Source organism: Corvus moneduloides, chromosome 16, assembly GCF_009650955.1.
Source record: "Corvus moneduloides isolate bCorMon1 chromosome 16, bCorMon1.pri, whole genome shotgun sequence".
NCBI classification, from domain to species: domain Eukaryota; kingdom Metazoa; phylum Chordata; class Aves; order Passeriformes; family Corvidae; genus Corvus; species Corvus moneduloides.
This window is the reverse complement of record NC_045491.1, coordinates 15,689,081-15,716,107: the sequence shown is the minus strand read 5'-3', so window position 1 is coordinate 15,716,107 and position 27,027 is coordinate 15,689,081. Positions and strand designations below refer to the sequence as shown.

General features: G+C 55.7%; 2 protein-coding genes across 4 annotated transcripts; one reads left to right on the top strand and one right to left on the bottom strand.

Moving 5' to 3' along the window:
* Positions 1 to 71: 71 nt before the first annotated feature.
* Positions 72 to 18,254, top strand: ANKS3 (ankyrin repeat and sterile alpha motif domain containing 3). 3 transcript variants are annotated; one of them, XM_032126038.1, is made up of 18 exons: positions 72 to 135; positions 4,861 to 4,965; positions 5,092 to 5,267; positions 5,686 to 5,884; positions 6,459 to 6,580; positions 7,249 to 7,330; positions 8,021 to 8,156; positions 8,469 to 8,627; positions 9,707 to 9,832; positions 10,266 to 10,381; positions 10,682 to 10,849; positions 11,322 to 11,446; positions 11,703 to 11,844; positions 12,398 to 12,570; positions 13,764 to 13,879; positions 14,839 to 14,922; positions 15,365 to 15,460; positions 15,682 to 18,254. In XM_032126038.1, exons 3-17 carry the CDS (start codon positions 5,098 to 5,100, stop codon positions 15,445 to 15,447), a joined length of 2,001 nt encoding a protein of 666 aa, XP_031981929.1. In that variant the 5' UTR covers positions 72 to 135; positions 4,861 to 4,965; positions 5,092 to 5,097; the 3' UTR covers positions 15,448 to 15,460; positions 15,682 to 18,254. The 3 variants fall into 3 exon arrangements, with proteins under 3 accessions (XP_031981929.1, XP_031981928.1, XP_031981927.1); XM_032126037.1 differs by having other exon boundaries at positions 92 to 310; positions 4,865 to 4,965; XM_032126036.1 differs by having other exon boundaries at positions 92 to 411; positions 4,865 to 4,965.
* A 389-nt stretch (positions 18,255 to 18,643) lies between these two features.
* Positions 18,644 to 25,050, bottom strand: LOC116451992 (glucagon receptor-like). The gene is made up of 14 exons (XM_032126040.1): positions 24,828 to 25,050; positions 23,989 to 24,132; positions 23,725 to 23,821; positions 23,310 to 23,417; positions 22,914 to 23,035; positions 22,709 to 22,815; positions 22,485 to 22,641; positions 21,760 to 21,919; positions 21,512 to 21,572; positions 21,255 to 21,324; positions 20,769 to 20,857; positions 20,482 to 20,620; positions 20,152 to 20,193; positions 18,644 to 20,028 (listed from the first exon to the last, which is right to left on the bottom strand). Exons 2-14 carry the CDS (start codon positions 24,061 to 24,063, stop codon positions 19,957 to 19,959), a joined length of 1,299 nt encoding a protein of 432 aa, XP_031981931.1. The 5' UTR covers positions 24,064 to 24,132; positions 24,828 to 25,050; the 3' UTR covers positions 18,644 to 19,956.
* Between the last annotated feature and the right edge of the window lie 1,977 nt (positions 25,051 to 27,027).

Below are 27,027 nucleotides of genomic sequence, written 5' to 3'. Positions count from 1 at the left end.
TCACACGGGCTCCTCCCATTGGCCCGGCGCCGCGGGGGCTCTTGGGTGTTGTAGTCCGCCGCTCGGGAAGGCGGGGCGCTCCCGGCATGCCTTGCGCGGGCGGGACTAGTTCCGGCGGCGGCGCTCACCGGGGCGCAGGTGAGGGGCAGGGACGGGACAGCGGGAGGAGCAGCAGCGGCAGCATTCACCTCTGGGGCTGGCCCCGGCCACTCCCCGTCCTCCCTGGGTCCGTGGCCGCAGCGGTTCCGACTGGCTCGCTGAAGTCTGCGATGCTGAGGCCGCGTTGCCAGCAGGGCCGCGAGGGAGGCAGGTGCGGAGATAACGCCCCTGGAGCCGTTCCGCTGTGAGGCGTTCGGTAACAGCCGTGCGGCGGACGCTTTGGCCGCTCCCACCGCGCGGGGTCTGCCTCAGGTGCGTTGCTGTGTGACCGGAGCGTGCCCGGGCCGAGCCGTGCGGGTGCCGTGTCCGGCTGCCTTGGCAGGCACAGCCCCTGTACGGGAAATGTGCTCCCTAATGTGCCTGCTCGAGTGGTTTTGTGCCCCTTGCCTCGTTTTTCCGAGGTTGTTTGATGTGCTTTAACGTGCCTGATACTGACAGGCTCGTGGTAGAATCACTCAGGTTGGAAATGAGCTTTAAGATCGTTGAGTCCAAGCATTAAAAGATGAAGAGCTTGGTGTATTTTGAGTATTTTCAACAGACGTGGGTAGGATTAAACGCGAGTGTTGTGGGTCCAGGAATGTTTTCTCTCACCCACCTCTGGAACCTGATGTGGTTCCTGCAGCTGTGATTTGTGCCAGCTGAATCACTCAGCAGATGACACAGTGCAAAAATGAGATGTTCTGATTCTTGTTGCTGTGGCTGAGCTGATAAAAATTGCACCTAGAAGGGATGTAACAAGGCTTTTTATTCCTTCCAATAAGTTGTTGCTGGACTTAGTGGAAATAGAGCTAAGTTGGGAGCAGAAGGGGAGCGTGTTCCTGCTCTGCTCCCCACTGATGGGGCCTCATGTCCAGTCTTGGGGGCAGCCGCGATATCAGAAGGATATCTGTTGGAGAGTGTCCAAAGGAGGGACATGGGCATAGGGAAGGGTCTGAGGAGCAGCTGAGGACACTTGGATTGTTCAGCTGGATAAGGAGACTGAGGGCAGAGCTCAGCGGGGGCTGAGCAGGGAACAGGACCCAGGGAGCAGCTGGAGCTGTGCCAGGGCAGGGTCAGGTTGGAGATCAGGGAAAGGCTCTTCCCCAGAGGGTGCTGGGCACTGCCCAGGCTCCCCAGGGAATGGTCCCGGCCCCGAGGCTGCCAGAGCTCCAGGAGCGTTTGGGCAGCGCTGCCAGGGATGCCCAGGGTGGGGTTGTTGGGGTGTCTGTGCAGGGCCAGGGGCTGGATCCATGATCCTTGTGGGTCCCTTCCCACTCCAAATATTCCATGACTCTCTGTTGTGAGCTTGATGGCTCAGTTGGAACCTCCAATAACCTCCACTCTTGTGCTGCCTTGGGTGTCGCTATTTTGGGACAGAAGGACACATGTGGATGTCACCTGTGCTTGTGGGAGGGGATGTGAGAGAGTGAATTGAGCGGAGCCTGGACCTGAGCAGTGCCTGGTGAGGGTGATTAATGGGCAGTGTTGGATTTATTCTGTGTTTGGGGGATGGTTGCTTCTCAAATCACCTCCCCTTTATTTTAGTGTAGCTCCAAGGTGTGTTTTGTTGCAGTTTTCATACTAAGTTTATTTTTTCTCTACCCTCTGGTTTGCTCAAACAGCAAATTCTGAATCCAGGGCAATGTGGGGTTTGCTGCCTGTTCTGTGCCCCAGCACTGTAGAGCTCTGATCCTGATAAATAGCTGTGTGCTGATGGTTTAAATTTAATAATAATTACAGCAGCCTCACAGGTGTCATGGCTTGACCCCAGCTGGTTACTAAGTACTAAGCTGCTGCTTTTCCCTCCTCCATCCCAGTGGGATGGGGAGGAGAATCAGAAAAGTGAAAAAACCTCATGGCTTGAGGTAAGAACAATTTGATTACTGAAGCAAAGTCAAATATAATGATAATAATAATTATAACAAGAAAATAAATAAAACCCAAAAGAAACTCAAAAGCAATATGGTTGCTCAGCACCTGCTGTCTGATTCCCATCCCATATCCAAGCTATGATTGGCCCCTCCCAGCCAACCTCCTCAGTTCAAATACTGGGAGTGATGTTCTGTGGAATGGAATATCTCTCTGGCCAGTTTGGGTCAGCTCTCCCCCCCCCCCCCGGCTTCTTGGGCACCTCCTTGCTAGTAGAGCATGGGAAAGTCCTTGATTTAAGGTAAGCACTGGATAGCAGCATCCAAAACATCAGTGTGTTACCAGCATGCTTCTCATCCTAAATCCAAAATGGCCTGTGCCAGCTGCTGGGAATGAACTCTATCCCAGCTGAAACCAGGACAGCAGAGCTGAGGGAGGTCTCTAACAAATGTGAATTTGGTCACTGTGCCTGGAAGCAGGGGAACAGCCTGTGAATGTTCAGGTCTTTGTCAAACTTATTTTTAGTAACCCAATCTCCCTCAGTACTCTCATGTTTACTTTTACAGGGATTTTTGTGGACTTTATCTGAAGTGTTCTGTGCTATGACTTGAGCTTCTTAATATCTGTTGTGGCTGGCCCTGAAGCCCTGGAAATGACCAAGGCCAGGCTGGATGGGGCTTGGAGCAACCTGGGATAGTAGAAGGTGTCCCTGCCCATGGCAGGGGGTGAGATGAGATGATCTTTAAGGTCCCTTCAACCCAAACCATCCTGGTATTCCATGCTATTATGGATTATTTTGTATTGGATGCCTGTGTCACATGTCCCCTTCAGGCCCCTCCTCTTTGGACCAGACAACCCCAAATTTTGTTTTCACCCAGGTCTTTCCATTTCAGTCTTGAGAGCTCTGATCACTCTTGTTGTTTTCCTGGAGATGGTGAGCAGCTGTCCTCACAGGTGCTTGCAGAGCTGATATCCTGCTGAAGTTCAGTCTGAGAGGAAATCTCAGAGCTTTAAAAAAATAAAAATCAAAAAGCAAATATGTAGGCAGAGCACAGGGGAGGTGTAGGAGTGAGGCTGAGTGTCCTGGATGTTCTGTTGTTTTTGCCCTGTTGGCTGTGGATCACCTCACCACGGCTGTGTTGGTAACTTGTACCTGAGTGGGGCTGATTGTGACAAAGACCAAACACCTGAGTGGTTTATAATTAATGTACCCAGTTAACAAGAGGGCTGCAGAGAACAACAAGCTTCACTTGCACCTGGATGTGCTTCTACAAACTGCCCTGGATTTTACCTCCTTTCACTGCCTTTTGGCCTTCCTGAGACAGCTTTAATCTGTTTTAGTGAGAAACTCCTACTTTCCCCCTCATGATCCACTTCAACCCACTTAGCTCTTCTTGTGTTTTGATTGTGAGGTGTTCAGGCCTTCCACTTGTGCTCTGCATATTCTTGTCTGAAGCCCCTGGGTTGCCCAGTGCAGTACAAATTGCTGCTGTCAGGCAAAGTAGGTGCTTTTACAGATATTTTTAAAGGGAAATAATTACCAGTTGATGAAGTAGAATACACGGTGCTTTTATAGTCTTAACAAGCTGAGGATGAAGGAGGGGAAGAAAAGGAAGGTGGGAGAGAAAGGATCCAGGTGGGGAGTGAAGAGGTAAGAATTAGAGGTCTTTTCTTATACTATAAGACAGGGGATGGTCCTTGCAAGGCAAAGACTCCCAGTTGTTCAGAAAACAGGAATATGGTTTTGAAATGTTACAGCTGAGGGAATCTAGAGTGCAACTGCTGCTGAAAAGCCTGTTCCTGCTTTCTTTCATTCCTCACCAGTGCCACATTTGGCATTTGCCTGACCCCAGAATGAATCAAAGCACTTAAACTGGCAAGAAGTTATCAGGAAGAAGAAAGACTTTATGTTGGCTTAGCTTATGTAGAGGCACCAGGCAAACCCCAGGAGTTCTGCATGGTGGGCAGTGAGACTGCAGGGAGGGGAAAGCAATTCCCATGGGATTGCCTGGAACAAGCTGCCCAGAGAGGCTGTGGATCTCCTTCTCTGGAGGTATTCAAAGCCCACCTGGGCATAGCCCTGTGTAATGTGCTCAGAAGACCCTGCTTGAGCAGGGAGGTTGGGTGAGATGACATCCAGTGGTCCCTTCCAACCTGTGCTGGAGCTGCAGCTGAAGCCCTCAGCTGCTGGATGCAGCTGTGCTGAGCAGCTCTTCATGGAGTGCCAAACAAGAACACTCTCCTGTGAGAGGTTCAAATGATGAATCTGCAATTGCTCCCCAAGGCTGGGGCTGGGATAAACCTTTCAGGCAGTCCTGGAGCTGGAGGAGCTGTGTAATTAAGTTGTGTCTGCAGGATGGGGGGGTGCTGCTGCTCCCAGTGTTTCAGCATTTTCCACGATTCACTGAGGTGGGGCTGGGCTGTCTGTGAAGGGCTGAAACAATAAATGGGAGAAACAATCTGCTTAGAACCTGATGACAGTGGAGTGTGCACCCTCTTCAGGTGACACTGACTGCCTTTGGGAGCAGTGGACAGTTGTCGTTATTAATGACTGTGTCTTAATTTAATCAGGGCCATCCTGTAATGCAAGACAGATGGAGAAGACCAGGAATGTCTGACACATGAATTCTTAATTCTCTCCCTGCATTATAAAACATGCAGAGCAAGAATTACATCCTTTTGTATAGCACTAAGCTACCTTCAGTTCTTAAATAGATGTTTGGTCTTCTCTTGCCGAAGTTATTCAAAGCTGCCTTGGGCATGTTTGGATTAGGCAGGGAGGAAATAAAGCTTCTGGAATCTTAAAATGAGATTTGAAAGATGTGGGTTTTAGCATTATTGCCTTTTATTTTTCCAGTGTATTGGAATCCCAGAGCTCCCTGCAGTAAGAGAGAACTTCCAGCAGAGTCTTCTCAGCAACTGTTACTGCCTTGGGCTGAGGAGTCGATCAAAGTTGAGGTAAGAATTTGAAACCCCACACATCTGAGCTGGCCTCACCTTCCAAGCCTGTGGCACCTTGGAGCTGTAATCCTGTGTCAGATGGGGATCAGCAGCTGAATGCTGTGCTCTGGTTTGGCTCCTCAGGGCGGGATGTCGGAGCTGAGCGACGAAGCCAGCGAGTCGGAGCTGCTGAGCCGCAGCCTCTCCATGTGGCACGGCGTCGGGCACGTGGTCTGCCGGGAGGAGCTGGATGTGCCCCTGGACCTGCACACAGCCTCCTCCGTCGGGCAGTATGAGGTGGTGCAGGAGTGCATTCAGCGGTGAGAGGGGCTGGGGGGGCACAGCTGGGGTGCCACCTGCTGCAGGTGTGGTTGTCACCAGTGCCGCACTGGTCAGGGCAATGGGGACATGTCACTGGGACTCCCAAAGGGTTCTTGGCACAAAGTTTCCAGGGGCAAATCTGTTGATAAAAATTAGCTCCTTAGTGTTTTAGTGGGAGGTGTGTCCCTTTCATGGCATGGGGGTGGAATGAGGTGGTCTCAAAGGTCCCTTCTACCCAAACCATTCTGTGATTCTGCGATTTGGGGGAGGTTGTGCTGGAGCTGGTAGAAATTCTCCTGCAGGCTTCAGTGCTAGAATTCTTTCAGTACAGTCCTGATAACAAGAGTCTGCAGGAGCCAGCTGTGGTCCACAGCTCCTGCCCAGTAGTTCATGTGACTTCTTTCCTCTGTTCCTTAGTGGAGACCTGGATTTGAACCAGAGGAACTGTGGGGGCTGGACCCCACTCATGTACGCTTCCTACATCGGCCACGACAACATCGTGCACCTGCTGCTGGAAGCGGGAGTGAATGTGAACATCCCCACCCCAGAAGGGCAGACCCCCCTCATGCTGGCCTCCAGCTGTGGCAACGAGAGTGTTGCTTACTTCCTTCTACAGGTGTGTATCCCATAAAAAACAGGTAAAGCCACAGCACGTGGTTTAAATGCTCATGGTGGGATTATCCACAAGTGGCCACTTTGTGTTCTGTTGTGAGTTCAGCTTCATGGTGGGATTTGATTTAAACTCCTGGTGTCCCAGCACAGAGGGGCAGTGGCTGAAAGCCTGAGCTGTCGCTGTTGTACTGGGGATGACAAGAAAAGCAATACAGACTTCAGTCCAGAGGAAGGGAATGGAATTATTTATTAATTTCCAAACTCATTTATATAACCTGGTTTGCTTGAATGGCATAAGGTTATTGGTCCTTTGACCTTCCACCTCTTAGAATGATTGGTTAAACCCTACAACATCCATTTCAAAATATTTCTCCAGTCAGTAACATAACAAACTGTGCAGCTGCAAGATAAAGGTATTAGTTTTCAAAAACCTCTCACTTTTCCCAGCCAGCGTGTGTGAAAGCAAGACTCTCACGTGGATGCTGGCAGAAAGCTGGAAAATTTCTCTGTGATCAAGCTTTCAGCATCCACACTGAGCAGAGCAGGTGCAGTAAGGAGCATTGTCTGTTCTCTTGCAGCAAGGGGCAGAGCTGGAGATGAAGGACATCCATGGCTGGACTGCCTTGTTCCACTGCACCAGTGCTGGGCACCAGCAGATGGTCAAGTTCTTACTGGAGAATGGGGCAAATGCCAACTGCAAGTAAGGAGGAATCTTCATTCCATTGTCATTTCATTGTCATTTGTCATTCAGTGTGAAAGCAACAGGTGGCAGATGAACACACTCCAACAGACACCTGCTTTTGTCTTCCCCCTGTACCTTAGGATGTGTGGCACAGCTAATGCAGGGACAGGTGACCTGCAAACTGAATTGAAGTCTGCCCATGCTGTCCCTGTTTATTAAACTAAGATCAAGGGAAATTAGATTTACTGCTTGTTTAATTATCAGCTAAACACTGACACCTTTTGAACTCAACTGCACTTCACAAGTCTTTCTATTGATTATTTTATATACTCAGAATTCAGGTTGGTTTTTGAAGTGTGCCCTGCATTCCCATGCCTTGGTGGCTGTCATACATTTATGCACGTGGAACTGCCTGAGGGCAACAAGAGGTTCCTGCCTTATTAGCTCCTGCAAAACTGATTTGGGCTCTTAAAGGCAGACCTGCAGCTGGAAGAGTAATCTGTTGCTGTGCAGCCAATTTAGGAACACTGAATCTCCCCAGGGAATTTTACAGCAGGACAGCCAGTACATCGTAGAGTCTGTGCTCAGCAAAGGTTGAGGGATGGAAATGCTCTGTTAGGGTATGGCAAAACTGCAGCACAGTTCAGCTGTGGTTGTACCAGTCCATGTGTCTGTTCTCTCCCCAGGGAGCCAGTCTATGGATACACACCTCTGATGGAAGCAGCTGCTTCTGGCCATGAGATAATTGTTCAGTACCTTCTCAATCATGTAAGTGTCCTGACAGTTCTCTGTGTAGCTGAAAGTCTCTGGTTCCAGCCCTCAGAGGAACTACCACAAGTTTGACACCAGACTTTTTTTGACAGTGTTATGTTTGCTCCTTGATGACAGTCACATCTGAAGTCCCAGACTTTGAGGACTGTTTCAAAAGTACCTGCTTCCTGCAGGCTGGTACCATGATTTTACACTGGCCTTGCAGGAGTAGGAGTGAGGTGTGACTGTCCAGATTTAACTGAGTAATGACTGAAGTAGAAAACAGAGCTGTAATTCTTTTACTGTATTTACAGGCTTGCATGCTCAGGCTAGTGGACATCCTGCATCCAAAAGCTTATGAGCATTCAGGGCTCTTACACAATTTGGTTTTCATCCCATTTGACTGGTCCATCTTACTGCCAGAAGGAGGCAGCAATACAAAACACTTCAGATCAAACAAACCAGTTCCCAGTGGCAGCAATGCACGAGAGCCATATGCTGGGGCTATTTGGCATTCAGGGACTGGAGAGACTGGAGACAGCTAGAAAGGCATTCAGGGTATTAGTGCTGCTTGAGCTGCCTGTCAAAAGTGAGCCTGTATTGCTGATGGAGGAGCTAAGACAATCCTTGGGGGGTTTTTTTAATATACATATGTACTTTCTGTACTGCCCTCTGCCATGTGCACTTAAACAGGTATTTTTTCTGCAGGGAGTGAAGGCAGATGTCCGAGATAACACTGGAGCCACAGCACGGACCTTGGCCATGAAGTATGGCCACACCAAGATTGTGGGGCTGATAGATTTGCATGCAGCCCCAGTGCCCAAGGTCTTCTGCAGAGGTCCAGGTAACAGATGTTTTACCTCATTCACTTTGAGGTGGAACCTGAAGGGAGGTGTTTGATAGTTAGAAAGTATATTATACTGTGTATATGGGGTAGTGCTAGCTGGTCTATCCTGGAAATTCCAGCATTTCTGAGAATGGAAGAGGCATGAATCCAACAGCTCTTGTCTGCTGGCCCCTTTCTGACCTAGTTTAGCTGTTTCACCCTCACTTTTTAACATTTCCCTTTTTCTTCCCACTGCATTTATGGGACCAGTAGCAAGTAAAGCAGGGGAATGACTTCCTGTGCTGCTAACAACCTGTGTTTGAACTACAGGCAAATATGAAGAGCTGAGTTCTTCAGATGAATCATGTTCTGCTCCCCAGAGACAGAGACCTGCTCGTAGGACCAAGGGTCCCAGCATCCACGAGGGGCCCCAGGCATTGGCCAAGATCACAGCAGTTGGGATTGGAGGAAGGAAGCATTCTCACTATGGTGAGGAGAGTTGGGAGCCTGAGGGACAGTCCCCTGAGGCCTCAAATGCACTGCAACTGTTCCTGCTACGCATTTTTCCTGTTTGTTTGGGATTCATGTGTGCTTTGTACAGAACAAAGATAGCTTTGTATGATGGTGTTCACTATCCACTGTCTGGGTTAGAAAGAAAACCCCCTGAACTCTTGTCAAGGCTGGATATTGATGAGTGGGATACTTTTCTGCTCTCACCTCAATTACTGTTCCCTTGACTCTTGAGAACAGTTCAGTTTCCCTTCTTGAGATAGGCTCAAAAGTTTGAGAGCCCTTCTCAAGCTGGTGACAGGGAGGGGTCACAGTGGCCAAGAAATCATTGATCATGAGAGTGATCTTGTGAGTTTTGCCTTCCTTGATGCTTTAAATGCCTCTAAAAATGAGATTGCAAAACCTTTGCAACAGACCAAGAGAAAGATGATCCCACTTCAGACATCAGCCCCTGGATGCAGTGCTAGGAGGTTTTACTGTCTGTCATGGGTATTTCTCAGATTGGTTGCCTGGAATAACCAAGATTATGGACTTGAAAGCGTGTTCAAAGCTCAGTTCATTCTCTTAAACGTAAGTCTGTGTTATCCCACAGCCTGTATTGGAGTGATACTATCAGCTTCTTAAGTTCCAGTGGGATGCTCCTGGTGTTTTAGCACAGCTGCAGAGGGCTTGGTTCTGCAGGGCGTGCAGGGCTGGGAGTGGGACACAGCTGGCACCTTGCTCTCTTAAGCAGCTGCTTCTCCCCTTTTGGAATTTGGGTATAAAGAGGAGAGGGAATGCTGGAACTGCTGTTGAAGGTACATCTCTGCTATGAGGTTTCCTCTGACTACTTTCAATGTAAGCGTGTAGATGAAGTACATTTGCTGTGGGGCAATGTGAGGGAACTGCAGGAATCTGCATTTCTCAGGTGTTCTGCTTTTTAGAATGAAACCTGCCAGTTGAGAGGGCAGTCTCACATTTTGGTTTTTTTTCACATCCATGAGTGGTTGCATTCTCTGCAGGAGCCTCCCTGATAACTTGCATACTAATCTTTGTTCTCCCTTTCCTGTTACACACAGAGCAGGTGCCCCCTCAGGGCTATGTCACCTTCAGCAATGATGGCAGCTGTGAGCCAGGTGTCATCAGGAACAGGGATGTCACCTCCCCAATTAATGAGCTGGATGTGGAGAGCAGCAGCAGCAGGGGTAAGTCACTGTCTCAGAACATGGTGTAGCTTGCAGTGCACAGCTGGGTGTGAGTCCAGGCCTTGGCTTCCCTTCCCAGTAAGATGCTAAGATTGGAATGTCTCTCCTAAAGGAAAGCTGGGGTGGTTTAGCTACAGAAGATAAAGCTTAGCGTGGTAATTTCATCAATTTGCACAAATAATCTGAAGGAGGGTGGGACAGAGCATGGCTCTTTCCAGAAGTGTCTCTGTAGCAAACGGACTTGGGGAAAGATGACTGCTGGAGACTGTGGTATTTCTCCCTCAGGGTTCTCTTGTTTCCTGAGTGCTGCCCATGAAGCCTTGTTCTGGGTTTCCCCTCCCTTTGCACCTCCAGGAGGTTTTACTGGTAACTGTGTAAGGAAACCAGAATGTAACAAAGTTGTACTTAAACATTTTTTCCTGTTCCTATCCAGAGGATAGTGTTTTGTCCAGCAACAGCTTGGGAACCATCAGGAGCAGCAGCAGCAGCAGCGAATGCCTGATCAGAATCCCAGGACTCAGCAGTGAAGGCTCCTTGGAAAGCAATGAGGTGGATTTTCCTTTCTCTGCCTTCAGCTTGGGCAATGCTGTCACCCTTGGGTGACTCTACTCCCATGGGAACCTGCAGGACCAGGCTGGGTGAGGAAAGGTGCTGTTCCAGGGACAGGAAAACCAAGGAAGGGGAAGAGGTTGGAGGTTACTCACAGCTCACATTGGTCAAGGCAGCTCTGGGCTGCAGTACAAGAGGGCCTTTAGGTCTTGGAGGAGTCTGTACTTGTTAGCCCCAGTGATCCTGACATCTCTGCACAGTCATCCTTTCCATTCTGAGCGTGTTTTATTCCTTTTCCAGGACTCTGACCATGCCAGCAGTCCCCCGAGTCGGAAACAAGCCAAGAGCTTTAAGGGCAAGGCTCGCTACAGCAACAGTGACAGCCAGTGGAGCCACTGCCTGGGGAAGGCTGGGGGCTGCAGCCAGCACCTGGTCCTTCCTGAGCCCCCGGCCTACACAGGGCCCCAGGTAACCACACAGACTTGTCCTGCAGGCTCTGTCACTGTGCCAGGCGTGGGAGGCTTTTCCAAGGTCACCAGAACATCTTGGAAAACATCAAACCTCTGCCCAAACCAAAACTCTTGTGAAACAGCAATTTCTTGTACAGGAGCTGTTTGCTGAGATGTTGCTGTTGCTTGGAGGGGTTTCCTAGACCCTTCAGGCCTGTGGGTGGGCATCACAGTTGGCAGTGGTGTGGGCTGGGGTGGATGGTGCTGTGTCATTCTGCTCTGCACTTACTAGAAGAGGCTGTTGCTGCAGCAGAGAGGCCAGTCCTGGTGTGTGACTGTGGAGAAGGGCTGGGAACCACAGGAAGTTGTGGTTGCTTGTGGAACCCAGAAAGGTGTTACAACAGCACAAGGAAGCAGATGTTTATGATTAAGAGGAATGGTGATGCTTTTGTTGTGAAGGTATCAGTAAGTTTGTTTTGTCTGGGCTGCAGGACCTGGCAACATTCCTTGAGGAGATTGGGTGCCTGAAGTACCTGCAGGTGTTTGAGGAGCAAGACGTGGACCTCCGGATCTTCCTGACCCTCACAGAGAGTGACCTGAAGGAAATAGGCATCACGTGAGTGTCTGTCTTGTCCTTCCCAGCTTTCCCTTACCAACCATGTCCACCCTGGTCAGGAGGGTTTAGCTGGGGAGTGCTGCTCTCTTCAGCTGCCTCCCACACAAACTGACATCCCCATGTCCTCACTGTAACATGCTCCTGCTTCTGGAGGTACCTTTGAGAGGCCAGGACACTGCAGAGGTCCTCATGGCACCCCGTTGGGCTTAGGGACAGGTGGTGCAGGGCTTGACCCCTGTCGGTTCCATCCCCCCAGGCTGTTTGGCCCCAAGAGGAAGATGACCTCGGCCATCGCGCGCTGGCACAGCAGCGCCCGCCCGCCCAGCGACGCGCTGGAGTTGGCCTACGCTGATCGGCTGGAAGCGGAGATGCAGGAATTGGCCATCCAGCTGCACAAGGTGAGGCTGCTGGGAGCTCCTCAGGGCCCTACATCCTGCAGGAAGTGATCAGCGCTGTGTTTTTGTTGTGCCTCTGATGTTTTTCCTTCACCCCAGACCATGAGTTGTAGTGGACGCAGTTGGTGTCAAGTACACCACAAGTACAGCTTATCCACTCCTCATCCTTTGTGCTCCTTTGTGTCTGTTTCCCATCCAACTGAGAGCTATAGGAGCCAGGGGCAGGAATTAAATCCCTACTCTTTTCCAGCAGTGTCATTTTTATGGTGAAGTTGTGCAGCCATCAGTGAACAGACTTCTGTTGGTTTGGGTAGTTTGGACTAATGAGTAACTTTGTAAACAGAGAGGAAGGGAGAATTGTTAACTGTGGGGCTGGGCTTGGTGTGGAGAGAACCTGTACTCAGTATACAAGCTTCATCCAGCTTCCTTTCCCACTGGAAAGGAACGTTCTGGCTGCCTAGGACATTAAAACAGCAGGGACTCCAGGGACATGTGAGAGCAGCAGGTAGGAGATGTTCAGTACTCCCAGCCTGATCCGCAGTGTGCTCTGCTGCAGAGGTGTGAAGAGGTGCAGGTGATGAAGGGCCAGGTGTGCCAGGAGCAGAAGCTGCGTGCAGTGGCTGAGAGCTGTTTGATGGAGCGGGATGAGACCTGGAATGCCATCCAGTGCCAGCTCAGAGAGGCTCAGGCCATCACCAAAGATGCTGGAGTCCTGCTGGATCAGATCAAGTAAGTCATTCCCAGGAAGTGACACTGAGACTGCTGGGAAATGGGAGTTGGGGTCATATTGGTGGTCTTACAGGTGATGCTCAGGGTAAGGCAGGAGAGCTCACCTGGTACCTGAACACATTTTGGGTCCTGCCTGACTTTCCCTAGTGGAAGGCCACAGCCACGGGAGCACATGTGAAGCTTTGGTCAGAGGCATGAGCTGTAAGTGGCCTTTTTGGGGGTGCTGGGTGCTCCTGTTTCAACTAGAAGCAACCAAAAGGCTGAGGTTTTGTGCTTACCCAGTGTCCAGGGTAAAACTTGGTGATCAGGTAAATACAAAAAGGAGTTTTTAACTCATAACCTATCAAAGGATGTGCAGCGATTTGCAAGTGAAGAATACTTTTCTTGCAACTCTGTGACGCCTGGCAGAAAAACCAGCCCTGTCCCACTTCCTGACACTCCTTTTACTGCCTTTGTGGTGCTTTTCTCTCTGCCCCAGTTGGACTCCTGTTACAGGCCTTGTTCTGCCCATTGATAGAACAGGGACATCCCTGAAAGTGGCATAAATCCTGCTGCTTATGGATCCTAGCCCAGAGGGAGTGGGGTCTGCTTGCTGCCAAGCCAGGGTGAGCTGAAGTTGGATCCCGAAGCTCAGCAGAGCAATATTCCCACTGCAAGGGGCAGAGCCTGACTTTTCCTCCTGACTGAGGAGCTGAGGCTGCTGTGGAAGGGCCCTGGCATGCTCTGAACAGACACTGCTTGAATTGATGGTGATGGTGATGACAGCCTTGATGTTGGTGATGACAACTTGGGTGCCCCTCCTGCCTGTCCTGAGGTCTTTTCTTTTGCCCATTAGAAACCTTGGATCCGGCTTGATTCTCACACAGACCAGGCACAGCCCCTGGCTTGGGCTTCCTGCTGCTCACCCCAGCCCCTCCTTGTCTTGTCCCCCCGCAGCTCCTCTGTGAACAGGGCAAAGCTGGCTGTGGCTGCAGATGGGGAGCAGTGGCTGGGAGCTGAGCAGGGCCAGCGCCCCAAGCTTGGGCTGGGGCACCACTTCCTCTTCCTGGGAAGCAGCCAGGAGCAGGTTGTACCCCAGCGCCTTAGAGGCGCTGCCTGGGCATCCCACGCAGGTACTGCAGGCTGTAGGAGTGTGCAGTGTCACTCCCAGCATGTCCCTGGGCCCTGCTGATGGCTGTGGTGTGGTTTGGCAGGAGCTGCCAGGCAGAGCTGTCGGCCCGGCTGGGCCCGGAGCGGGCGGACGAAGGAGCGCCGGACACGTGGGAGTGGCGTGGTGCCAGGGAGAGCCGGCGGCCCGGGGAGCGCCCAGGTGAGCAGCAGCTCCAGCTGCAGAGGGGGAGCCCAGAGCAACCCCCCTGCTTGCCTTTCCTTGCTGAAAGGATGAAGTCAGACAGCTGGGAATGGGTGAGCAGCCAAACTCTTAGAGTGAGTTTAATTCTTGCTCAGGAGAAGCATTTAAAGCTCTCAGGGCACTTGGAGTTTAACTTGCTGAGTTTCTCAGCAAGTTCTGGTTCTCAGCAAGTGGGAAGTTTTGGGGTCTGGCAGGTGTCTGTGGCTGAAAATGCAGAGCTGTAGCACAGGCCTCAGTGACAGCTCTGCTTCGTGAGCCTGTGGCTGCAGCTCGGGTTTGTTACCACCCTGTGCACTGGAGCAGGGTCTGAACCAGGAGATGTGGTTGGTTCCCTAACCCAGTTTGGAGGATTTTGCTGTTGGACCCATCGGACAAACTTCTGGATGGGCAGGCCTGATCCAGCAACTCCTTATCCCTAGCAGTTGGTAAATGATCCCTGGAAGTGCTCAAGGCCAGCTTGGACGGGGCTTGGAGCAACCTGGTCTAGTGAAAGGTGTCCCTATCCACAGCAGGAGGTGGAATGGGATGGACTTTAAAGTCCCTTCCAACCCAAACCATTCCATGATTCTGAGATTCTGACCTTGCTCCCTGTGCCGTGTTCCTGGTGACCTGTTCTTTGCTGCCTGTCTTAGAAGTGAGACAAGTAGAGATCCTGTTGATTTCTGTCCACTACACTTAATCCCTTTAAGATTCTCTTAATAAACAACCCAGCCAGCATAAAAACATAGATTCCTAAGTGGTAGAATTGCCAGAAAACACCTCAGTTTGGCACAGGCAGCTGCACCTCTCTTCCTATGTGATTCAGAACCCCTAACTGGAACCCCTTAGGCTGGTGATGCTTCCCAGCAACACCAACCCCTCGTGTGCTGTGTCCCAGCGAGCGTGCAGATGGATTAACTGTGTCCCTGTCCTTGCAGTGCTGGAAGGGTGGCCACCTTCCCTGAAGTTCCTGAGCTTGCCTGAGCTGTCAGCTGTGCTGGAGGAGTGTGTGGGAGAGATGGGTAAGGTGGGAAGGGCTCTGGGCATGTGGAGGGACTCTTGTGCTGGGTGGGGTTTGGTGGTTTGGAGCGGTTGTTGGGAGACACTCCACAATCCCTGCTCCTTCAGGGAAGCTTCCAGGCGCTGGAGTTGGTGCTGGCAACTTATTCTTGCTGCAGATCTTGGGCTCTACTTCATCCCCTGGTGACAGGTCCAGGCTGAGAGATGAGGGGGGATGGTCCCAGCATCTCCTGCTCAGTGGAGAGAGCTGCTGGGGAAGTGGTTCCCTAATCCTGCGTCCTGTTCTCCTGGTGACAGGAATTTGTCCCAGCAACTTGCAGACAGTAGAGACACCCCTGTTTTCAGAGCAGGGAAAAGCAGCACAGCAGTGGCTGAGTGCAGCCTGTTCTTTCCTGTTTCCTGGCCCCTTCCTAATGCTGCTTTTCCCCTTTGCTTTGTCCTCAGGAAAAGCTCTGCAGACTGTGACTCAAAACCTCCAAAGGCTCCAAGCCCTGGGGCAGAGCGGGCAGAGCTGGCCAAAGCCATAACCAAGCCAGGAGGGTGAGTGGGAGCAGCTGCCCTGCCCTGTCCCAGGCTGTGGCACTGAGGGGACACCATCCCTCACTGCCTTGTCCCCAGAGCTCACTCAGCCCACACACAGGGCTGGGCTCTGACTCGTCCTTGTGTGCCCTCTGGTTGGTTCTCCCTTTGGAAAATCCATATCCCCCTTGTGTCTGTGTGCCCCCAGAGGGTGACTGTCCCCTTTTCCCTGGTGGCTGCAGGAATACTGACGTCGGGTGACTGTTCCACCCGGAAGCTGAGTGTGCCTGGGAGAGGGAGCACAGAGGCCGTGCCAGCAGCACCGTGGCTCTGCCGAGGGCCACCACGGCTGGCAGGGCACGGAGGAGGCCGTGGCCACCAGAGAACACAGCTGGGAGGACAAGGGACAGCAGAGGACAACAACCAGCAGCTCTTGGGGCCTGACTCAAGGTTCCCAGGATCTTTGTTTGAAAGGTTTTGGTTTGGAGGAGAAGCTCCAAGCCTGGAAGTTTTATCTGCCTTCAGCTTCCTGCAGCCCTTGTTGTTCAGGTCTGGGTGGTGATAGAAAGGTGACAGTTGCACACAGCAATCAATTCATTATCCTTTTCTGCATCCCAAGCTCCCCAGGGCCTCTGAAACGTGTCCCTGGCTCCTCCTGTGCCATGGGGATTGGCCCGGAGAATGGATCTGAGGCCATAAAAAAGGAAGTTTGTTTTGGAGGGGTGAAGGGAGTGGAGTTTGTGATGTTCTGGCCCTTTGAGCTGCAGGGGAGCTCGAAGTGCAGCCCTGTTCCTGTTGGAATGTCTGCTCTGCTGCCATCCCAGATCTGGGCTTCAAAGCCTGTTCCTCCCACCAGCCCACTCTGGTTCACTTTGGGTTCTTGCTGTCCTCAGGGGCTGGGTGTGGTCACATGTGGTGGTTTAGGAATGGCATTCACTGAAACACTCCCACCTCACTCACTGCCCCTCCTCCCCCTCCTCTGGGGTGGGATGGAGAGAAGAACTGGCACAAAAGGTGAAGATCACTGATTGAAATAAAAGCAATTTACTGGAAACAGCAATGAGATAAGGAGCAGTAACAGCAACAACAGTAATAGCAAAAGTGTACAAGGTAGGTCCTGGTCCTGCAAAAATGACCCCTGTCCTGGCCAGAACCAGGACATCACAGTTACTCCATCCCCAAAACCCTGGCTTTGTGGTCAGTGCTTTATGGCAGAGGTTGTTGGTCTAGTTTGCCAGGGCCAAGATCCCAGCAGGGCAGCTGTTCCCCTGGAAAGACAGGAGAGAGAAGGAAGAGCTGGGACTGTTGAGCTTCCCATGCCTCTGGCAAGCAGAGGAGTGCCAAGGCAGCAGAGCAGGAACAGGGAACTCTGCCCCCATGGGAGGTGGGCAAAGGAAGCACAGCCCAGGTGGAGCTGTGGTGCCAAGCTTTGCTCCTCACCACTGCCTGCCTTTCATTTGCAGGCTTTAGTCTTGGGAGATAGTTCTGCCAGGGCACTCTGGGGTGGGCATTGCCAGGGACAGGCAGTGCAGGAAGAGGCTGCCCTGTCCCTGGGATTGGGTGAGGGCCCTGGTGACAGGGACCTTGGTGTAAAGTGGTTTCCAGTGACTCTGTTCCCATTTATTCCTGAATCCCATAGAGGGGAAAAACACAATCAAAACCTGAAGTCTGAGTGTGGGCCTTGATGCATCAGGCAGTGTCCCTTTGGGAAGAGGATGGAACTGTGTGTTCCTTCTAATTTTTGGACCTTGGTTACAGATTCCCAAATACAAAAACCCATCCAGCTCCATCTTTTGAGCTGATCACCCCTCCTGATGAGCTGCCTGAGTCCCCTTAGGCAGGGGTGACACCTGCTCTGCCTGGGGTGTCTCTGCTTCCTGGGGACAGTCCCTGTCCCAAAGCAGGCACGTGTGGCCCTCTCAGCTGTGCCCCATGTGCCTGGCAGTGTCCCCCCCTCTGGCGTGCTGCTTCCTGCCTGTGGTTACCCTCCACCCTCACCACAGGGCACTCGTTTTTCATCTTGAGAAAATGCCATGGAGCACGTGGGCACTCAGTGCCAGCTGCAGGACAGGGCTGCAGGATCTTCACCCTGCAGAGTTTGGATGAGGTGGAGGGAATTCTCCTCATGCAGCATCCCTGGAGACTGCTCAAAGGCTGTGCTGGGAAGAGTGTTCAGGGCTTTGTCCCTCATTCCATGTCACTGGAGGATAGGTGGGCAGTGCCAAGGTCTCTCCCTGGCCTTGGTGGTGCCTCTGGCTGCACTAGTACAGGATTGTTAGTGCTGTTTCCCTTGAATTTAAGGCAAAGTCCCCCAGAAGATCCTAAGGGAAAGGGCCTGGGGACACCTGGAGAGCCAAGGAAGCCCTGGCTCAGCAGTGCCTTCAGAACTGGGGGGCTGTGCAGAACAGGAAGGTGACTACAGGGATGTGGGGCTGGCTTTGCCAAGTCTGAGGCTGGAAAAAAGGGGGTTTGAGGGATAACATGATCTATCCAATAGATTAGAATGCTTGGGAAAAGGAGGGAGACATTGGCTGTGTGTGTGTGAAGGAAAAAGGCCCCAAATCGGTGCTGTAGGAGCCCAGGTGTAAAGGCTTCAAGGGGTGTGAGGGCAGACAAGGGGACAGCAGGGAGGGGATCTTCTACCAGAGAGTATCCCTGAGGAGGCAATTCCTTAAATGCAGGATGTGAAGCAGCATTCCTTGCAGCCAGCATGGCTGTGCAGGCAGCAGGAGTCTGGTGCTACCCTGAGGTGAGCTGTCCAAGAAAAATAGCATTTGCTGACTTGGATAAATGAATAAAACCTGAACAGCCTGGCTGTGGTGTGTGGGTCTCTCTGGAAGGGAGAAGGGACAGGACAAGGCGCAATGACTCCTTACTCCCAGCAGGCAGGGCTAGATGGGATATTGGGAAGGAATTGTTCCCTGGGAGGGTGGGGAGGCTCAGAGAGGCTGTGGCTGCCCCTGGATCCCTGGAAGTGTCCAAGGCCAGGTTCGATGGGGCTTGGAGCAGCCTGGGCTAGTGGAAGGTGTCCCTGCCCATGGCAGGGGTGGAATGGGATGAGCTTTAAGGTTCTTTCCACCCCAATCCATTCTGGGATTCAGCTGTTTGGAGCAGAGAGAAGCAGCAGGCTCTGCTTGCTGAAAAATAAATATTTATTTACATCTGCAAAGAGAGTTAATGTGTAAAATGGTCTCATGGGGGTTCCATTGATCCAGCCTGGTGCAGCCTCTTGGCTTTGTGTGCTCACGGCAGCCCCTCTGTGAGGCAGGGGGAGAGGCTCCCCCAGCCCATCAGGGAAGGGGCAGGACCTGGGGCCCCTCCTGTGTCCATGGGCATCTCCTGCAGCATCCCAGCTGCTTCCTCTGGCCCGGAGGGGACTTTTGTGCATGGCAGAGGAAGGAATGTGGTGGGAACAGGCACTGGCAGTGTGTCTGTGCTGCGCCTGCGGGTCAGAGCGAGGGGCTGGGTGCTGAGGGGGGCTCCAGCTGCTCTGGGCTCCTCCAGGACGGCACAGGAGCAGGGCAGGAGGGCAGCCAGGCACAGGCAGCCTTGCTCAAACCACACTACCTCAGATGCTTCCCTTGCTCCTGGGCTTCCTGGGAGCCACAGGCTGCTGGGCCAGGGTGTGGGATGATGCTTTGGCACCCCCCTGGAAAGCAGACTCCCAGGATTTTAGCCTTTGGCCAGCAAAATGGTTCCTGAGCCCCTGCCAGGCCTGGAAATCCAGCTTTCCCTCCACAAAGCAGGAGGAGGCTGGGCTGGATGCTGGATGTGGGTGGTGGGGCTCTGCTCCAGTGAGTTGCTGCTCTCAAATCCTTCACTCCCAAGTGCTTTTGAGGCTCCATCCTTGGCTCTGCCCATGGCCAGGGGGGACCGGGGGGGTTTGTGCAGCTGCAGAGCAGCGAGGAAGGGATGGGTGCTGCTGTTCTGTGTTGGTGATGGGGGTGGGGAGGGAGTGCTGAAGCAGCCCCTTGCTGTGAAGAGCTTTACAGGGTGGCTGTGGCTGTCTGGGAGCTGCCAGGGTGCTGGTGAGATGGTCCTGGGGTGGGACACAGGGGAGGACAGGGAGGCCCTGGATGTGGTGTAGCCCAGGGTGCAGGATTTGGGCAGCAGCTCCTCTTCCTACTGCTGAGGATCAGGCTCCTTCCGGCTGCTGGGATCCCACAGATGCCCAGGTGGGTGTGGGTGCTCCAGGGGTTCCCTGTGTGGAAGGTGTCCTGGGATGGCTGCCAGGTTCTGCTGCTGCACAGGCAGTGGGAGGAAGCAGCAGGCACTGCCCACGCAGCCCCTGGGCACAGGCTGAGGGGACAGCGATGCCTGGCAAGAGCCAGGGCTGCCGTCTCCCACTTGGGTCGCAGCAGGGATGTCCCTTCCAGCAGCTCCAGTGTGGCACAGCCAGACACCGATCCCAGCCTGGCCATCCTGGGTGGGCACTGCCCAGCACAGCTTCCTGCAGCCTCCTGCCCTCCAGCCAGGCCCCGTGGCCAGCAGGGCCTCTGCCCTGGCTGGTGACCACCTCAGTGGGCACAGCAGAGCACTGGGTGGTCGAGCTTCCAGAGCTGCCACTTCTTCTTCATCTCGGACTTCACCTGCCACGTGGGAGGGAGCAGGGGCTTATCCCTGGCTGTGCCCTCCCTGCAGGCACAGCCTGGGGTGGGGAAGGCAGGCAGGAGGGGCCGTGCCAGGTGCAGGGACAGGAACAGGGACGTTACCTCCTTGTTGGCAAAGCAGTACAGCACGGCCACCAGGAAGCCCTGCAGGGAGAGCCGGGAGTGAGCCCCCCCTGCCATCCCTCTGCTGCGCTGGGATGGGCTTAGGCTCCCCCCAGGCCACTTCTGGGTGCCTTTAGGGTTGAGGTCCCCCTGGCACCGCTGCCTCAGGGAGCGCGGGAGGCACCACCACGCTCTCAAGGGCAGAGGGTGGCAGAGACAGTGTCGCCCTTCCCATGGAAGCACCACACGGAGAACAAGCTGGAAGAGGCACCCCCTAATCTTTGCTCTATAGTGTGCCCAGAGCAAGGACTTGTTTCACTCCCGCCTCACCTGGAAGGAGTTGAGGAAGAGGGTGAAGAACACCTTGATGTAGCGCAGGATGCCCGTGGTTTGCTCGTCGGTGGCGAAGATGAAAACGACCTCGTGGATCCCGAAGAGGGGGATGAGGGTCAGGGTCGCTTTGGCCAGCCTGGAGGAGAGTAAGGGGACCCCAAAACTCCCAGTTAATCCCAGGGTGGTTGTTTAAGGATGTGTGAGGTGGAGGAGAGGCATGGGTGGGATGTGGAGGTGGTGTTTTCCCGTTATCCCAAACTGTCCCTGCCCCTCTCCCGGCCCACCTCAGCTTGTAGTCAGCGTAGCCCTTCTGGTTGGCCCGGAGCTTGGCCAGGATCACCTTGAGGATCCGCATGAAGATGAGCAGGTTGATCTGGGAGGGAGAGACAGGGCAGGGGCACACAGAGCCCAGCACCCCCACCCTGGCTGGGGCACTCACCCAGCAGGAGATGGCACCCCCTGTGCTGCCAAGGCTGCTGCTGCCCTTCCTTCCCTCCTGCCATCCCAACATCCCGGCTGGGAAGCAGCAGTGGCCACCCCCAGCCCCTTTCTCTGGGGTTCAGCCCCCCAGCTTCCTTCATGAACCCCCAGAACCTGGGAGTCAGCAAACTGCTGAACCCCCTGTGCATTTGGCTGGTCCTTGCAGGCCAACTCTCCCTCCTGGCCTCTGCTGGAAGCTCCCATGGGGATCACAGCCCTGCCCAGGGCCAGGAGCCAGGGGCTGAGCTGCTGTTATCCAAAAGGTCCCGGGACTGGCAGCTGTTCCCTACCAGGGAGGCGAGCAGGATGGGGATGCGGATGATCCACCAGTAAGCCATGTTCTCGTTCAGTGCCCAGCACCTGCCAGGGAGACGCAGAGAGCAGCACCATCACCCTGTGCTGGGGGCAGGATCATCCAAGAGCTCTCCAGCCCCAGCCAGGCGCCTCAGGGACCCTCAGGAGCCTCTGAGCATCCCAGTAGGATCTCCATCCACCCATCCATAATCCATCCATCCCTCCATCCAGCCATCCTTCCATCCCCACTCACTCTGCGTTCTCCTTCAGGTACTTGGCGGCCATCCAGGGCACCACGAACACCACAGGGGTCCCTGCAAGTCACACAGCAAACCCTGTAAAACCAAGCACCCTCCTGAGCTGAGAAACCACCCCTGTGATGGGGGGCACTGTGGGGACACCCGGGGTCGGCAGAGCCCCCACCCCTCACTCTCCTGGTCCCACGGTGCCCCCGACACCGGGCACTGCCCCCTCCCCGCTGCGCGTCCGGGTGGCCCCTACCCCAGCCCAGGTAGAGGTAGAGCCTGTAGTAATTCTTCTCGGAGAACACGGCCCCGATGAGCAGCTTGTAGAGGTAGACAGCTTCCACCAGGAACCAGTAGTGGTTGGCCAGGATGCAGTACTGCATCAGCACCTGCGCTGCACGGCACCCCAGCGCTGCCTGCCATGGGAGAGCCACCGTGGGGCTGGCTGTGCCCATGGGGCACCCCACAGCTCACCCACAGGGACCAGGCACCCCAGGAGCTCATCCACCAGGTGTATGGTGCTGCACAGGCACCCCCAAGAGCTCATACCGCAGGTGTATGGTGTTATACAGGCACCCCAAGAACCCTGAGAATTCCCCTATGGGTGCCCTGAGAGCTCACCCAGCAGCTGCACAGGCACCCCAAGAGCTCACCCACAGAGCACAGGCACCCCAAAAGCTCAGCCACAGGGCATGGGCACCCCTAGAGCTGGCCCAGAGGGTGCACAGGCAGCACAGGCACTCCCAGACCTCACCCATCAGGGGCATGGGTGGCACAGGCACCCCAAAAGCATGTCCACCGGGTGGATGGGCACCCCAGGATCATGCACAGGTAGCCCAAGACCTCATCTATCAGATGCATGGGCAGCATTGGCACCCCAGAAACTCACCCACCGGGTGTCTGGGGCTGCATGGGCACCGACCCCCCGCACACCCCTGCCCTGGGCGAGGGTCCCCACGCTGCCACCAGCCCAGCACTCGCCTCGTGGCTCAGCAGAGCCTCCCAGTCAGCCACCTGCACCAGCTCCACGCCCCAGCGCCGCTCCAGCAGCGCGTCCTTCACCATCACCGAGGTCGCCCGCAGCCCGAAGGAGGCGAACAGGTTGGCGTGGATGTAATTCCTGGTGCAGCGCAGGTTCCTGCAGGAGCCGGGGTCAGGCAGGGCCAGCGCAGCTGGGAGGGAGCGGGGGCAGGGCCGCGTCCTACCTGAAGACGGTGAGGACGAGCAGGGCGGAGATGAGGGTGAGCAGCGACAGCGAGTACCCCACGGTGTAGAGAACCTTGAAGCTCAGCATGAGCCGGCGGGCGCCTTCCTGCAGGTGGGCACAGCACCAGGGAGCCCAGGTGGGAGCCATGTCCACCCCTGGCCAGGCTGCCCTGGCCACCCCTGGGGTCCCAGCCAGGGTCCCACCTCCTCAGCAGTGACTTCCAGCTCATCCTCGCACTGGGAGTAGTCCCTCCAGGGCTGGCTGCCGTTCACTGTCACCCACTGGCCGTCGGTGCCACACCTGCGGCTCACCAGCCCGTGCTTCACTGCGGACACGAAGCACCCGCACAGTCCCTCAGGCTGCCCCAAATCCCTCCCCTGGGATGATGGATCTGACCCTGCTCAGCCCCAAAGACCCTGTCCCAGGGCAGGCACGGGCAGGGCGTGAGCTGGCTCTGCTCTGAGTTCCTTTACCCCCGGTCTGCTCATGGGTCCCTCTGCCCCTGTCAGCGGGCAGGAGGGGAACCCCGAGAGCCTCTCCACCCCCAGCACGGCTCAGCCCTGGCTTCCAGCTCCAGGGTGGCAGGAGGGCATCCTCACCTTTCTCAAACCAGGGCAGGTAGAAGGGGCAGGAGACGTTGACGGCGGTGCCGGGGCTCCCGTCGGGCCAGCAGGCGTACATGTCAAATGTCCTGTTGCAGAACAGCCCTTTCGAGGGCAGGGACAGGGACAGCCAATGGTCAGATGCTGGTGGCACAGCCACATCGAACCCTGCCATCCCAGCGCCTCCGAGGGGGCTGATGCCACCCTGAAAGGGGCCCACGCGCCCCACACCAGCCTCAGCCCCCCAGGGCATCCCAGCCCTGGGTATCCCATCTGAGATGTGGAGATCCTCGTCAGTCCCTTGGCTCACCCTCCGTGGGTGACCGGAGCAGAGGATGCTGGAGGAGGGATAAACCCCAGCCCCGGCTCTGTGTGCCCCATGTCTGACCCCGAGCTGGGCACGGCCGGCTACCTGCCGGGTAGGGCTCGCTCGCCATCCTCCTCAGGCACTCGTCACGGTACCGCAGCCACTCCTCGAAGGTCTTCTCCAGCACCTTGGCCCCGCCGTGCTGCAAGCCCAGAGCCGGGTCAGAGCACCCTGACTGCCCCCATGAACTGCTGCCACATCCTCGGGACGGGCAGGAACCCAGCACGGAGCCGGGATGGAGCCGCCGCGCAGGGGTCAGAGCCCGGCAGTGCCAACCCCGCCGCCCCCCGGCCCCAGCCCGGCCCTCACCGGCACAGAGAACAGGCACAGCCAGGCAAGCTGGACAAGGCTCCGCAGGGATCCAGCTCCAAGCATGTCCCTCATGGCTGCTCCCAGCCTGACCGGTGCTCCCAGCGCCGGGGAGCGTCTCAGGCTGGGCCGGGAACTGAGATCCTGGTGAGAGGAGGAGGAATGGGGACGGCTCGGCTCTGCCAGCCACCCACCCCCGGTGGAGGCAGAGATGTGCTTCCCAGGGCAGCAGAGGAGAAGATCCTGGGCACGTCCTGGGCTGCCACAGCTGCGGCTCGCTTCCCTGATGGAGCCAAAACCTCGGGGAGCACCAGGCAGAGCAGCGAGGGTGTAAATGGATCACACGCCTCGGACGAGCTTGGTCAGCTTCCACCACCCACCGCTGCCATCCCCGAGGGGAGCAAACGCCATCGTGACAGCCGACGTGACAGCCCCAGCGCCACCGCTGCCCCCCAGCAGGTAGCTGGCACCCCTGGGTGACTCGGGAAGGGGCTGCAGGGACAGGAGGCAGCGAGACCTCTCTGGGGTCCCCTGGGCCCCCACCCCAGCCAGGCTGGGACCCCCAAACCAGCTGCACCCCACCACCTCCCGCCCCGATCCTGCTCGCAGAGACCCCTCACAGCCCAGCCGGGGGCTCGGGGGAGGAGCGGCTCGGTCACTCCGGGGCTCCCCGCTCCTCCCGGGGCTCCCCATCGCTCCAGGCTGGACAACCTCAGCCCACCCCCCCTCACCCCCCCCAGCACGGACTCCCGGGTTTGTCCCCCCACGAGGGTCCCCAGCCGGTCCCGCTCGGTGCCTGAGGGGGTCCCGGGGCTCCGCCGCTTCCTCTGCCCGCTTACCCGGCTCTGTGGGACCGGCAGTCCCGATGTCCCGGTGTTCCCGGTGTTCCCGGTACTCCCGGTGTTCCCGGCAGCCTCGGCAGTGCCGGTGTTTCTGGCAGCCCCAGTGTTCCCGTTGTTCCCGTTGTTCCCGGTGTTCCCGGTATCACGGGCAGCCCCGGTTCCGCGAGGGGAACGCGGCGGTGACCGAGCGGCGTCTGCGGCGGAGCCGCCTCCTGCCAGCGCCGTGCCCCGACGGGAGGGGGTTTTTGGGGGGGCTTAGGGGGAGTTCGGGGGCCGCACCGCCTCCCGGGGCTCCGGACACCCAGTGAGAGGCGGGGGGTCCCGGCGCTGCTGCCCCCGCGCCCGCGGAGCTCCAACACGGACCCACGGAGCCCCCAGGAATCACACAGGGATGGGGGTCCAGGTCCAGCCCCTTCGGGAGTCCCTGGTGGAATCACACAGGGACAGGGATGGGGGTCCAGGTCCAGCCCCTCTGACAGTCCCCAGCTGTATCACACGGGGACAGGGATGGGGGTTCAGCCCTCAAACTGTGGGTCACAGGGACTGGATCAAGGATCCAAACCCTTTCAGTCTCCCCCAGAGCCCCCATCACACAGCCCCAGGGAAAGTCCTTCACCTCCCAGGCTCGGTGTCCCTCTGGCTGTCCCCTGGGCTGGGTGCTGTGAGGTGCCGGCGTGGTGACAGCCCCCGTGCAGGCAGGGTGGGCTGCGGGGGCCACCCTCCCCTGGGGACCAGGAGGCCCTGGGGACAGTACTGGATCCAGCACGGGGACACAGCCTGTGACATCCATGGGTCCCATCATCCAGCCAGGGGACCTTCAAGGGCAGGGATGAGCCACGGGACAAGCCTGGTGGCCCCGGTCCTGCTGCTTTCCCAGCACCCCACGTGCCGGCAGTGGGGAGGGAGGGGGTCTGTGCTGGGGCAGGGCTGGGGAAGGTGGTTTTCCCATCAGTGGTGCGGGGGAGATTCCCCTGGGGTCCCCCAAATTACCAGCAGTGCAGCCCTGCCAGGCTCCCACCTCCCTCCCAGTGCAACTGGGCGTCCCTCCGTGCTGCAATGCTGATGCCCACCACCCTGCCCTGCAGCAGGATGGGGTTCATACCCCAAAACTAGCGGAATGCACCAGAAAATGCATTTATTTTGCAAAAATCAGATGTTTGCCTTGAAGCTGCTGCAGTAGGCTGGGAGCAGACACAGGAGCCAGACGGAAGAGGAGTCACAGCTGTTGCTCCAGTGATGCGAGCGGCGTCTGGTTATTCAAAGTGACAAATAACCGACGGCAGAGCAGCCCAGGGTAAGGATTGGCTGTCTGGGGGGAAAATGAGCCTCAGGTGTCTCCCCCAGCATGAGCCAACACCACGGTGTTCGCTCATTAACAGAGTATGGACTTTGGACAAAGGCCTGGAGGGACAGGACACAGGGAATGGCTTCCCACTGCCAGAGGGCAGGGATGGATGGGATATGGGGAAGGAATTGTTCCCTGGGAGGGTGGGCAGACCCTGGCACAGGGTGCCCAGAGCAGCTGTGGCTGCCCCTGGATCCCTGGCAGTGTCCAAGGCCAGGCTGGATGGGGCTTGGAGCAACCTGGGCCAGCGGAAGGTGTCCCTGCCCATGGCAGGGGTGGCACTGGATGGGCTTTAAGGTCCCTTCCAACACGAACCATTCCATGATAACATGGCCCTGGGGCACTCATGGAGGATGATTCTGGCCACATCCCCCTTCCCAGACACAGACACTGCACGTGTTCACCCACAGATCTCCCTGTGTGAATCCATCTAATGGCAGCAGGAGCACTGGGTGGGCTCCACAAGGATGCTGGATTTGGGGGAGAGCCCAGGGCTGCAGCATGTGGATGCCATTCCCTGGAGAGGAATCACAAAACTCCAGACGTTATTGTCCCGGTGTGGTCCATCTGGATGGGATTTTTTCCCTGGTCCCTTGAACAGGGACATGAGGAACGAGCTGTTCCTCTCCATATTGATGCATTTCAGGCGAGGTCTCCATAGCGACTGCAGCGCTCACGGCTCAGCCGGGGCCGGATCCCAATCCATGGGGTGCTCAGAGCCAGCTGGAGCCACGGGAAGAGGGGCTGGGACAGCACCCCACTCCCAACAGCCGCTGTGCTGCCGGGGTGGGCTTGGGACACAGCTGTCACCAAGGACACACAACTGGGAAATTTATTTATTAAAGGTGATGT

What these genes read in the sequence shown, in the direction of transcription:
- LOC116451992 (XM_032126040.1), bottom strand. Translation starts at nt 24,063, where the DNA reads ATGAGGGACATGCTTGGAGCTGGATCCCTGCGGAGCCTTGTCCAGCTT. An exon ending in GAGCGAGCCCTACCCGGCAG is followed by an intron (nt 23,418 to 23,724) that starts GTAGCCGGCCGT and finishes TGCCCTCGAAAG; the next exon opens with GGCTGTTCTGCAACAGGACA. An exon ending in CCTGCCCTGGTTTGAGAAAG is followed by an intron (nt 23,036 to 23,309) that starts GTGAGGATGCCC and finishes TCGTGTCCGCAG; the next exon opens with TGAAGCACGGGCTGGTGAGC.
- ANKS3 (XM_032126038.1), top strand. Translation starts at nt 5,098, where the DNA reads ATGTCGGAGCTGAGCGACGAAGCCAGCGAGTCGGAGCTGCTGAGCCGC. An exon ending in GTGCAGGAGTGCATTCAGCG is followed by an intron (nt 5,268 to 5,685) that starts GTGAGAGGGGCT and finishes TCTGTTCCTTAG; the next exon opens with TGGAGACCTGGATTTGAACC. An exon ending in AAGGAAGCATTCTCACTATG is followed by an intron (nt 8,628 to 9,706) that starts GTGAGGAGAGTT and finishes TGTTACACACAG; the next exon opens with AGCAGGTGCCCCCTCAGGGC.